Below are 14114 nucleotides of genomic sequence, written 5' to 3' on the forward strand. Positions count from 1 at the left end.
AGAGAAAAAGTAATATTAAAAAATTAGAAGCCTATATAAAATAATGTATAATAAAACAATTGCATCGGCTCTACTTTTACTTACAATAAAAACGCAGAATTAAGGTTTAATATTTCAGAAATAACATGACTACTTTGCACGCCCACCCCCGAGTACTCAAGTACTTGTTTTTTGAGACCTATCAATGATCAAAATAAGAAATTGACAAAAATGCCCATCCCTAGCTTAAATACAGGACTGTAGGGATCACATGACAAAAACAACCAATGAGAACATGACACATGAAACAAGGGAACCAATCAGAACATCACAGATGAGACTAGGGAAACACAAGACGTTAGGCTTGTTTGAGATGCATCGGCGTTGCACAGACAGACATCAAAGTACCGCGAGAGCAAACGATTCCTTATCCCAGATAGCATCAATGATCGAAATAATGTTGAATCAATGTTAATGTGTCAACGTTAACTGCATTGAATCAGTCACTTTTGCACCCGCAATTAATGTTGAATCAACGTTAAAATTTCAACAAAAAATCAATGGTAATGGCATTGAATCAGGGTTTGTTATGTCCCCTGGTGGCATAGAGGTATGAGGAAGACGCACATAATAAAATTTAAACACAACCTATAATCTTGGTCTCTGGAGAGTACTGTGGGTGAGTGACACAAGGACAATCAACGTGACAAAAAGTGGTTTGCTTTATTTACAAAAAGAATATAAGTTTACACAAATGAAAACACCAACCAAAAATCCCTATTTACAGCTACATACAAAGAAAAGAAATTATAATAAATTAAAACAAGCCACAGAGAAAAAGAAAATGAGCAGCGCTAAACAAATGAAAAAAACAAAACAAAACCAAAACATTCACTAACTAATTTCCCCCCCTGAAATCAACTGAAGATAAAAGAAGACAATCAATCTCTCAAGATCTCAGCAGAAGTTATTTTTGAGAATTAACAGAGGTTTAGATGTTGATGTTTTATTGAAAATGTTTGGTCACCATTTTGGTGGTCAGTGGTTCCTTTAGTTGGCAGTTTGACTCTTGCCTTTTTGTGTGAGTTTGTGGTTTTTGTAACAGTGTTCACCAAAACACATCATTTGTTGTAAAGAAAACCGGAAACAAAACAATGGAGTGATATAGTTTTCATCATAAAACAAAGTCATTTACTAATGGTTCAAATCCTTCATGCCACAATACATGCTGGGAGTCATGATACTATGGTGGCTCCCAGCATGCATTGCGGCACGAAGGATGTCACCATTGTTGAGATTCATATGCTGATTCTTGATGTCTGTGTGTCTAAAGATTTTTTTTTTTTTTAAATTGCACTTTAAAAGTCAAGATTCAGAATGGCTGATCTGTATTAAGGAAGTATTTTTGGTGAATGACACCTATTAAAAACAAATATGCTCTTTTGCTCAGGAGAACAATTAGTAAATGACTTTGCTTTATGATAATGAAAATTAAATCATTCTATAATTTTGTTTCTGGTTTTCTTTGCAACAGATGATGTGTTTTGGTAAACACTGTTACAAAGACCACAAACTCACACAAAAAGGCAAGAGTCAAACTGCCAACTAAAGGAACCACTGACCACCAAAATGGTGACCAAACATTTTCAATAAAACATCAACATCTAAACCTCTGTTAATCCTCAAAAAGAACTTCTGCTCAGATCTTGAGAGATTGATTGTCTCCTTTTATCTTCAGTTGATTTCAGGCTGTGTAGCTTTAAGTCAGTTGTAGTTGTGTTTCATTTTCTGAGAGTGTAAGCATGATGTTGAGTCAACATCACATTGTAACCCTGATTCAATGCCACTACCATTGATTTTTTGTTGAAATTTTAACATTGATTCAACATTAATTGCGGGTGCAAAAGTGACATTGATTCAATGCAGTTAACGTTGACACATTAACATTGATTCAACGTTATTTCGATCATTGATGCTATCTGGGTATGCTTTTGAATCGCTGTTGTACTTTGATGTCATACGCCGATCGGTCTGCACAGCACCGATGCATCTCAAACAAGCCTATGATCACATGAGGTCAAAGAATCACATGAGCAAGAACCACGACTATGAGAATTTCAAAATAAAAAACATGAACACAAAAAAAAAAACCCGAAACCAATATGACAATAACTTGAAAATTGGGCAGCTGATTTGCAGTTCCTAAGCATTTGTTTTTAGAGAGTAGAAAGGCACATAGAAATTTTTATTCGTCTAGTATTTTTCTTTCAAATAACTATTACAACAAGCTACATACCTGTGTCTTAAAAATTTGTATTATAACTTTATAACTTCTATAAGTGACCTTGGAGGCCCCAGTCATATATCAGCACTAGCATATCAAAGTCTTAGACATGTCTTATTTCTTTACATTATCTTCATATACTGTATTCGGTGGATTTTGTAAATTGCTGCCTACGTGTATATTTAATATTGTATTAAATATACATGTTGTATGTATACAAACTGTCCATCCATGGATTTCAAATCAGTTTATCAGACTTTCAAATCAAACTGTCCATCCATGGATTGACTAACCCTTCATATATTTATTTATCCATCCATCCATCTATGAACGCCTCCATCTTTCCATCCATGCTTTTTTTCTCTCCTCAGAAGTGGAACGTGAGTCAAACCAAGATCCGTGTGATCTCTACTGTTCTTTTCATTCTGTTTGGTTGTCTCCTCTTCGTCACTCTGCCGGCCGTCATATTCAAACACATTGAGGGCTGGAGTGCGCTGGAGTCCATCTACTTTGTCGTCATTACCTTGACAACCATCGGCTTCGGAGATTTTGTTGCAGGCGAGGGTGAGCGACGCCACCATGAAGAGAGCAGTGGTGAGCATAGACAGAACACATGTGACTGCATATGCATAGCTGTTTGCAAAAGGGATTCTAGCATCTTTTCTTGTTTGTTCAGGTGGTTCTGAGTTGGAGTACTTGGACTATTACAAGCCCCTGGTGTGGTTCTGGATCCTGATTGGTTTAGCATACTTCGCTGCTGTTCTCAGTATGATTGGAGACTGGTTTCGTGTCATATCCAAGAAAACAAAGGAGGAGGTGTGTTCTCATTAGGGATGCCACAATTATCAATATAATACTGTTTGGTATGATATTCATGGTTCAATACGCACTTGTGAATTGCATTTTTGTTTTGTTGTTTTGCGTTTAAATTTCTGTGCGTTTTATTTCTCTCCGAATGGACTCTATGCACGGTCACTTCCGCATTTTTCCTCAGGGTGCATATTTACATCCACTGCTGTGCTGTAAGCCATTGTTCCTTACCTAGAGCTGTCAAAATGACTGAGGAAAAGATGACTTTTTAGTGTCGCTGTTTACAAAAACTTCCCCGGATTACTGTAAATTATGTCCATCGCATTGTGAGGCTGTCAGCTGTCACACCATCCAGTAAAATGGAGAAGAGCATTAAATGTTTCAAGTTACATTGACTACTTTGTGGATGAGTATTATGCTATCGCCTACTAGCAAATCTAGCTAATAATGCTGGATAACACCAATTTGACCTTTTACGTCGATTTGATCAGCACTTAAATAGAGTTTAACTTTAAAAACCATTCACCTCAAGAAAACAGAAATTATTAGTTCACCTCTCGAGTCTTTTTTCAATGTTTTGAAGTCAACATCAAATCAAAACTGAACCTATTTACTTTCTTAAATGGTCAGTTCACCCAAAATACAAATTCTGTCATCATGTACTTATTCTTATGTTGTTCCAAACCCATAAGATGAATTTTATTTTTAGTTGTATTAAGCATTTAATAAATGTTTTTAGTATTATTCTGCATGATAAATTGATTTCCTGTAGCTCAACTGGAAGAGCACAACGCTAGCAATGCCAAGGGAACAAAATATATGCTACGCAAGTTTGTATACCTTGAATGCACTGTAAGTTTCTTTGGATAAAAAGTCTTTGATAATGTAAATAATTAATCAGAGCAATTTATTCTAAAGAACAACGTTTGTCATCATTGCAATATTTTATCAATTGCAGCCTTGCCTTTATATCTGACTGCATTCTGGTTTGGAACTCCAATATTTTGAATTTCGAATCAATTTCCAATGAATAAGATCACTCAAAATTTTTGGGTCAAATGGGTCATAAACAGTAATTCATGTTGACTTCAAAAGTTTGTCACTTCTTGTAAACAAGATTATTATCAGAAATGGTATATTCCTAAATACAAAGCACAAACATTTGTTTTATTTACTTAAATTATGGTATATAGACAAGTAAAAAAAAAATCATTAAACTACCACCTGTCTCCAGTTTTCCTTTAGCAGCTGGCAAAATTAAATATCACATTGCTTTTCTCAAAGATTTGCTCCCTATTTCATTATTCGCCCTTATATTGTTCCAGACCCATATGGTGTTATTTTTTCCATGGAACACCAAAGGAGATTTTTTGAACAAACTTTGCACTGCTTTTTTCCAGTGGCAGTTCGTAGTCATTATGTCTGTCAAGCTCTAAATGTGGCAAAACAACACTATAAAAGAGCCATAGATGTATCATTAAAATCCATACAGTTAAATTCATGTTCTCTGATAATTGATCTAATTTCAGCCACTGAAATATATCAAAGCAGAGGATGATTAAACAACTCCAAAAACAGCTTTACCATCTTCACTTATTACAGACCAGTTTGCCTTTATTTCTTTCATAAATTGTTTCTGAGAATTAACAGAGGTTTAGCTCTAATTAATGTTGATTTTTATTTTATTGAAAAAAATTTGTTTGAAGTCACCATTACATCCATTGCAATAGAGTTTCATTAAGAGCACTTGTAGCATTCAAATGATAGTTGTACATCGATTTAAATTATTGTTTAAATGACTGTTTCAAAGCAAATACAGTAGTAGTGAGATTGAGGCCCTACTGAGCTATGAGAATATTTTTTTTTTTTAACCAAACAAATTTAGCTGTGATAGAAAGTGCACTAGTGCATTAACACTGACACAAACTGAGAATATCCGAAACATCTTTTGTGCAACAATTTCAATCTGGGCATTTAGAAACACTTAAACATCAACACTCATCATACAAACCTTAACAATGCTGACAAAACAAACTACTAAAATTCATAGATGAGTTTTGATTGGTGGACCCAGAATGCACTGCAGCATGAAGTTTTTTGTTGATTGTCACCATTGTTGAGATTCATATGCTGATTCTTGATGTCAGTGTGTGTCTGAGTGCTATTGTATTTTAAAACTTACTGTCCTGCATGTTTATAAATTCTCTAAATAGTCAGATTGCCTTGATGCAGTATCACAAGATCAGTAGAGAGTTTAGATAATAACACTAAACCCTAACTATCAGTGAAGCAAACCGCTTTATGATGCTTAATACCATTAATAAGTAGAAAGGACCGCCTTATCTCATCTCTGCCTTTCTTTGCAACAAACAAGTTTTTTTAAACAGTGTTAAAGCAGCCAAAAAAAGTTAATTGAAAAATTCAAGGTTTAAGTGCACAACTAAAGGAATCGCTATTCACCAAAATGGTGACTTCAAACTAAATTGTTATTTTCAAAAATAAATAAATGCATAAGTGAGTGAAACTGGTAAAGCTGTTTTTGGAGTTGTTTAATCATATTCTACTGAGATCTTGAGAGATTCAATTTAATTGTTTGCAGTTGATGTTTCAGTGGCTGCAGATCAATTATTATTTGCAGTAGAAATGAATTTAAATGTGAATGAAAGAGTTTTCAACCGAAATATGGCTGAAACATTTTAAATAAAATAATTTGACATAAGAACAATTGAAATAAATAATTATTTATTTGGTTTTACTAAGAAAATAAGTCAAATTAGGTTAAATGAATATGAGCTGTGGTATTGAAAACTTAAAAAAGTAAGTTTGTTTTACTTTCGTAAAGTTATTCCAACTAAACTTCATAAGTTCAAATAACTATATTTGTCAAGTTGAAATACTTAATATTCTACGTAAACAACTTAACTGAGTCAATGTAAAATGATAACTCAAAAAGTTAAGTTAAAAGAAACATTTTTTTTTATTTTTGACAGTCTTTGGTGCACTAACACTTACAAAAGTTTTTTTTACAATATCAATCTTGTTCTTTTTTGTCATAGGTAGGAGAGTTTCGAGCTCACGCCGCTGAGTGGACTGCTAACGTGTCCGCAGAGTTTAAGGAGACTCGTCGGCGACTGAGTGTCGACATTTATGACAAATTCCAGCGTGCTGCATCGATCAAGCGCAAACTGTCTGCTGAAATATACCTCAGCCCACCTGTCAATCAGCAGATGACACCAGGGAAACGTGCACATTCAGTTAACCTCGGAGATGAGAGAGAGGCATATTCCTACACATCTGTAAGAAATGGAAGCTTATTCCTCAACGGCCTTATCCCGGATTACGCTGACCATCGAGATATCAATAAAATACAAACAAAATGAACTGGAACTAAAGACATTCACCGATAAACTGTGGGAGCAAAAATATAGGATGTATAAGGAAGGATAAGACAAAAAGAAAAATAAGAGAACAAAGAGAAGACTATACATATCATATAAAGAAAACAGACAGACACCATTTGTGTGGACAAAGAGCATTGTTCTCCATTGAAGGCCATGCAAAAGTATCCATGTACTCTGCCTAAATAATTTTTGTTAGCAACATATAATGAGTTATTTGTAATTTATATGATTATAGTTACAGGTTAATATACTGTAGATGTTTCACAAGTGCGCCCCCCTCTTTTTTTGATAGCTCTAAAATGCATGAAAGTCTTTTTTTCATTCTTCTGCAAGAAAAGTCTAATATAGACAGCATGACATTTACTGAATGTTAGCATTCCAGCACTGCATGCTGCAGCTGAGCACCTACAATTGAAATGAATGGGAATGCTAACCAGCTTTTTCTCGAGTCTACCACACTCCAAAACAATGTCTGCAAAGTCCAGCATAATGAAGGCACAACATCACTCTTTCCAAAAGAAAAAAAACTTTTGTATTACTCTGTCCCAACCGCAGGCATATACTGCAGCAAGAGCTAGGAAATTCCTTGACATTTTAAGTTGAACATTCCCAACTCAGCTTTCTTGCACCGTCCATGACCAGATGCACAGAGGCATAGTTAAAAGGTAAGTGAATGTGATTATAGCAGTCCCAACTCACAGCTGACCCACGGTTAGTGAACGCAATAAGTCTATGCATCTTCAATATGCAGATTAGACAAGCTCAAACCATTGACCTTTTCCAATGCAGATGTGAAGAAGGATATGAGAAGAGTAATTGGATTTTATCAGGAGAACACTCACCTTTCTCAGATGATTCTGCTACTTATGTTTTGTGTTTAATTGGGAACAGGTGCATTCAGTTCATGGTTAATTACTGTTTCCTATGGCAACCCTGACAGGCTTACAGAAGACCCTTCAGTATGTAATCAACTAAAGCTGTTTTGATATTATCAGAGGACACATTTGAAACAAAAAGATAGCAGTGCATCTTATATGCCAATATACACTACCAATATTGTGAAATATTATTACAATCTAAAAGAACTGTTTTCTTTTTGGATTTATTTTAAAATGTAATTTACTTCTGTGATGCAAAGCTGAATTTTCAGCATCATTATTCTAGTCTTCAGTGTCACATGACTCTGCTGTGTCACTGTATTGAATGCATGTCTCCTACAGTCTCTCTTATAATCTATGCACTGGTGAGTTGTGTCAATGAACAGGTAATGAACAGGGTTTTTTTTTGTTTTTTGTTTTTTCAAGCATGATGATGAACCAATATCACAATGCCATTACCATTGATTTTTTGTTGAAATTTCAACATTTTTTCAACATTAATTGCAGGTGCAAAAGTTATATTGATTCAATGTAGTTAACATTGATTTAACATTATTTCTATCATTGCTTGCTATCTGGGAAATGTTTATTTCAGCCATGAATGTTCACTTAGGTGTTCTATGATATATAGTGTTCTCAGACAGGGGGGCACAATTGTGAATTTAAGTGGTGGTGTCTTTGTCTAATGCTTTAATATTCAATCTCTGATTCTCTCTATACAGTGTTGAATGATTCTCATGCCCTGGACTGAAAGTCACATGCACAATCCTGATACAAATTGCCTTCCCCAGCCTAACCAATCAGACCTCAAGGTACCATTCTAAATGCCCTGGAACATCACAACTACTGTTAATGAACTTACTGAATGCAATGAATTTGTTTCCATGATCATTCAATTCAATCCAGGTAAACTAAAATATTTAAAATACGTGATTGTTTTTGTGCTGATGCCACATTACAGCTCAGTTTAATGTAACTGTATTATTCTGTTTAGCGAGCCCTGCAGCCTCTGACATTCAGATCGTTGGGCTGAGACGGAGAGATTGCACAGTTGCCATGGAGATCCGAGACACATTTTAAGCCACCAGCTCCACTGCAAGGACTACTATAGTTGTCAAGCCATGGCTGTAAATTTCATCCTTCTCGTACCCATTTGACACTCTTGAGGGAATAAAGAGATACAGACAAATCAGACACAAGATTCTTTATAGATGAAGTGTTTCCTAAGATGAATCAGTGTTTCAAAGGTGTCACAGGCACTCTAAAGGAGACAGAAATAGATTTTTCTCTTGTAGTAAACTCACAGCTGAAAGCATTCAGGACTGGTGTATTTAAATGAATTTCAATTTTATTCTCTAAAGTCTGTACACTTTCTTGAAGGCAGTTAACTAAAATGACTTGATCTTGTTGTATAGGGTGGATTTACCTGGCTGAACAAAATGCTTATTTCAATATGATTGTAATCTTACAGAGCCATTCTGTTTTTTTCTGCTTTGAGAACAACAAAAAATAAGGATGCAATTAAGATAAGCTCAAAGAAAAAAAGTATTATCTTAGGGTGTGTTCACACTTGGCATGTTTGGTTCTATTAAAATGAACTCTTGTGCGATTGCTCTGTTAGTGCGGTTCATTTGAATAAGTGTGAACACTGCCATCGGAACCTGTACCAAACAAGCGGACCGAGACCTCTAAAAAATGTGTCTCAGTCCGCTTCCAAACAAACTCTGGTGGGGTTAAAATGAAATATGAATGCAACACAGACCAAAGATATGTAAATGAACCAAAAACATGACATGATGTCACAATATGCGACCCGAAAAAGGACAGAATGCTCAAGCATACCTGTTTTTTCCATCATAGTCGCGATGTTGCCCATCACAGTTCAGTACAGACTTCATAACAATGTGTCCTCACAGCAGATCTTTTTTTGTGTGTGTGACAGAGGGATTTCTACCACTGTTTTGACTCCTTTACACATTTTATAAGCTCTTCACAAGTTGTCAGCTCCATCATATACCATCGTATGTACGCACATACAGTGAGCGCATTTTTTATTTTGTTTTGTATATTTAGGTTTGGTGTTAAAAGTGACAGTGTGAACGCTAAGCAAACCAGGACTAAATGTATAATTTTCTTTTTTGGTCTGGACCAAAAGAACCAAGAGAACTGAACTACAAGTGTGAACACACCTATTTAAATGAATTTTAATTTTATTCTATAAAGTCTGTACACTTTATAGAATAAACAGTAAACTAAAATGCAGTTAACTAAAATGCCTTGATCTTGTTGTTAAGGGTGGATTTACCTGGCTGAACAAAATGCTGATTTCAATTTGATTGTAATATTACAGAGTTATTCTGCTTCATTTCTGCTTTGACAACAACAAAAAATAAGGATGCAATTAAGATCTTTAAGTTTAAAAAAAAAAAAGTATTTTCTTAGGGTGTGTTCACACTTGGCAGGTTTGGTTCTATTACAATGAACTCTGGTGGGATTGCTCTGTTTGTGCGGTTCATTTGAATAAGTGTGAACACTGCCATCCAAATCTTGGTGCGCACACAAACAAGCGGACTGAGACCCGCTTCCAAATGAACTCTAGTGTGGTTTGATGGATGTATGAACACAACACAGACTAAAGACATCCAATCAAATCAATAACAGGACGTGATGTCACAAGATGTGATCTTAAAAAGGGCACCTGTATTTCTTGTCATAGTCGCGACGTTGCCCATGGGAAACGCCGTCTCCTTTCAGCACATCTTCATTTGTGTGCAACGGAGAAATTCCTGGCGCTGTTTTGACTCCTTTACACAATTTATAAGCTCTTTGTGAGTTTTCAGCTTATGCATTTACCCCAGCACACAGCATTGTTTTGGATGTTCGGTGGCAAAAAAAAAAAAAAAAAACATCACACAGGCCGTTTATTTTTTATTTATTTTTTTTTTTTTTTGTACTTTTAGATTTGACCTTAAAATGACAGTGTAAACACTAAGCAAACTAGGACTAAAAGTATTATTTTCTTCTTTGGTTCGGACCAAAAGAACTAATGAACTGAACTACAAGGGTGAACACACCCTTATTGTGTGATCCAGATTCTATCCCATGCTCATTGGAAAACGTGCCTTGGGCGACATTTCTGGGGATATAAAAAAATTATATTACGTTGCTTCTTGCACATCTCGCTGCATTTTCAAATGTCCAGTGAGTGGCGCTAAAAGCGCATTCAATTTTCTCCACGTGACTCTTGCATCATATGTTGTTATGTATCACGGCAGAATGGTAAGTGGCGCTAAAATATCAAAACTTTATCGCATTTAAAAAGTAATGTAAGCCTACTATCTACACTAAACCCAACCCTAAACCCAACTGATAGAGTTAATAAAAGCAAACGTGAGATGCTTCTACAATGCTTTTATCTCTTGTCGAGTGTCTTGGCTCGTGTTTCATGGAAATTTGTCCCGAGTGCTTAGCATCGCCAGAGCAATGCTTGGACGCTATTCGGGTGAGCTACCAAGCAAGTTTACTAAATTAGAAAAGCCATAGGCCTGTGGAGCTGGTTGTGTAATACAAATGTAAAAAAAAAAAATAGTTTAGAAATCATGCACTATAGTAAAAGTGTTTGAGGTCATAACAGTATTGTGCAGGGATGTGAAAAGAAGTCTTTATTAATTGATAATATGCCCATGTACTCATAATTTGTGTGAAACCTGTATGAACGTTACCATTTCACTGCCTCTAGTTTTAATTTCAGCTGGAAACTGCAGTGAATTTTCTGTACAGATAGGTATGTTTTTGGAGTTTTGAAAAAGGTAGAGGCACGTTTTTCCAATGAGCCATTGTTCATTCTATTGATTACAAATTTACCATATGCTACATGGTGATATCCATAAAGCTGCATAATAATTGGTTTCTAAAGGCTTTTGAAAACCTTGTTTCTGTGATGCTGGCTGCATCTAAGTTTGAGATGGTTGTAACCCTGACAGTGATGATAATATGAAAGAAAAATAAGCTACTTATGTTTGAGTACAGGTAACTACCCTGCAATATATGCATTAATGTGTCTTGAAGGGTCTGTTCAGCTTTTGAACTCCAGGAGAAACATTTGAAGATCACCTGATTTCAGAACTTCATGATAAATTACAAACACAGCTCAAATACTGTCCTTTGGCAAGATGGTGTACAGTAAACACTGATCTCAATGTAAGAGCAGTTTCAGGCATCAAAAGATGAAGAGCAAAGGTTAGAAGAAGGGTTGTCATAGTAGATTAATAATATGTGATACTGAGCTAGAAGCATTTGTTTTTGCTTTTTCACAGGCTTAACTTTTATTTATTAAATGTGCATTAAGTTTATCTAAAGCACAGAGACTTTGTGATACTTCCCATATGTAAGCATGTAAATGATGCAAATTAGAATTTATATTGCATTTTGTAATTATATTCAGTATTTTCACCCTGTAAGATAACTTTATGGCAAAGGTCAAATATATTAGGGGAGATATAAGAAAAGTATATTCAGAGTTGACAAATGATTGTATGTTAGACACTCACTGTTTGTATATTGGTGCTCTGCATCTTTCAACCAAAATAAGGGGATTTAAGCTGATAATAAGTGTAATTAATGTGGGGCTGCCCCCAACCCAAGATTTTTCTAGTCGACTAGTAGTCGTTCATTTAAGCCATTAATCGACTAATCACACGTTTATATTATTTTAATCACTTAAATAGGCCTATACTGGGCAATGTTGGCTGCAAAGATGCTGATGCTTACTATAGAGAGAAATGCACTTTTCATATAGATTGCATAATCGGAGAGTATATGTTTTTGATTCAAATTGGTTTGTTTAAAAGTAGATGTTTCAAGCTTTCTATAGATTTATTTCTTATGTCTGTGAGGCAAATAGCCTATACGCTGAGTTTTGGTTCATTTATGTGACACGCTGCTGTTCAGGGTGACCAGAAAACACATGCTGTTTGTTTTCTTTATTTTACAAAACATAATGTTTTGTGGTTATTGTGAGTGTACACAAATAAAAGTAGTTACAGTTTGGAATGATGTATTACTCTTATCTGTATGACAAAAAATGACAAAGTATTTTAAGTTGAAAAAATGCAAGTGATCGTGCACATTTATCTAGGTTAACATTAGAGCGAGCAGCCATGTAAATTGCTACTACTTACGTTTCAAATGATGAGCCATATTTGAGGTCGATGGATGATAGGCGAACGTTTGAATTTCCTGCCCTACATAACGTTTAGTTGACTATTAGGGGGCAGCCCTAGATTAATGTGTTCTTAACTGCACCAGCCTTTTTCATATAAACTATAAAATGCATACATTGATGTGGCTGTTGTATGGCAATAAATCTTTACAGTAAATGGGAATAAGTGGTGCTTCCTTTTGTGAATGAATCATTATTTTTGAACAAATCTTCCTTGCTCATCTCCATGCACTGATACATAATTTTTTTTCAGTCTCTTACTTTTGAAGGCTTTTCCTGCTTCCAAAGACCAACTATAGCACAAACCAATAGCATTCAAGCATTTCATTGTTTGTGATTGTAAACCAGTCTTGACCAGTTTTACTGAGGCTTCAAGGCTAAGTCCTCCTCAGCATTGAACGCCAGGATAAAAGAGGCCATGAATGAATTTTAATTACTTTTTTTAACCAATCACATGCTTTTTGAGAATTGTTTACTCTCACTTAGAACAAAACCATCTGCTCAAACATGTGCAAGAATCACTGTGGCACTGATATATATGTGCTAGACAACACAATAAATACAGTAATAGATTATCAATCTTGATATCGATCTATCTGCCATATCAGCCAGCCCAAAAACTTTCTTTATTTTAAAACACTCAGCCATTTTAGACAGTATAGCTTTCTGTAAAGCTGCCCTGAAACAATGTATATTGTGAATAAAGTGCTATACAAATGAATTTGACTTGACTTGATTTGGATCATTTGGAAGCTTACAGATTACCAACATTATTCCTTAAAGGTATGAGCACAGTAAGAAGTTCATTTATTCATAACAGCAGCAGAAATGCTGCTTTTCAGTGCTTTTAAGAAGGCATTTTGCATTCTTTAAATTACAATTTCTATTATATGATGATACTATAATGTTTATTATAACACCTCAACAATAATAGCACAAAACCAAAATCACAGTCATTTGGGAAAAAAAATTATCAGGCTGCAAAAAATAGAAAGTAAAAATCTCAACATCCTGCCAAGTAAGTAACATTAATATATTAACATTTCATTCTTTCAGTACATTAAAAATATAAGTAAATAAAGTAACTGAAATAGTATTTAATCATACATTCACATTGTTATTATTAACCAACTAATAAGTCTTAACAAGAATGGCATAATGGTCTTACATGTGCATGTATTTTTTATTATTATTATTATTTATTTATTTATTTATTTTTTTAGGTACATTTATTGAAAGGAACAAACATGATCTCTGAAGTCCAGGATTTGTAACCTCCTTTTGGATTTGTCTGTAGATTCTCACATTAAATTGAAAAATAAGAAGATAAATGTTCTTTTTAAATGTTCTTTTTCTAATGTTTCTAGAGTGAAACTTCTAGAATTTGGACCCTTATAAATTGCTGGTCTTCCAACCATCACATCTGAAATCATTTAAGAATAAAACTGCTATGTTCAAAATAGTAAAAAAAAAAAAAAAAAAAAAAAAGCAGGAGATTTGAACTTTGGCAGGCTGAAAAAGGATCCTGAATTTCTGGTAGA

The 14114-nt window shown here is 34.8% G+C and overlaps 1 protein-coding gene across 2 annotated transcripts in view; it reads left to right on the plus strand.

Annotated features, from left to right (window-relative positions):
- Positions 1 to 14061, plus strand: part of kcnk2b (potassium channel, subfamily K, member 2b) — an 83274-nt gene extending 69213 nt beyond the window's left edge. Inside the window, exons 5-9 of one of the 2 annotated variants that reach the window (XM_051875586.1) lie at positions 2635 to 2857; positions 2940 to 3079; positions 6130 to 7139; positions 8075 to 8258; positions 8347 to 14061. In XM_051875586.1, the coding sequence (XP_051731546.1) occupies positions 2635 to 2857; positions 2940 to 3079; positions 6130 to 6453 (687 nt within the window). In that variant the 3' untranslated portion in view covers positions 6454 to 7139; positions 8075 to 8258; positions 8347 to 14061. The remainder of the gene's footprint in view (positions 1 to 2634; positions 2858 to 2939; positions 3080 to 6129; positions 7140 to 8074; positions 8259 to 8346) is intronic. The other variant, XM_051875587.1, reaches the window with a different exon arrangement.
- The last annotated feature ends 53 nt before the right edge of the window (positions 14062 to 14114 follow it).

The sequence above is a fragment of the Ctenopharyngodon idella genome, chromosome 20, assembly GCF_019924925.1.
Source record: "Ctenopharyngodon idella isolate HZGC_01 chromosome 20, HZGC01, whole genome shotgun sequence".
Lineage (NCBI taxonomy): Eukaryota > Metazoa > Chordata > Actinopteri > Cypriniformes > Xenocyprididae > Ctenopharyngodon > Ctenopharyngodon idella.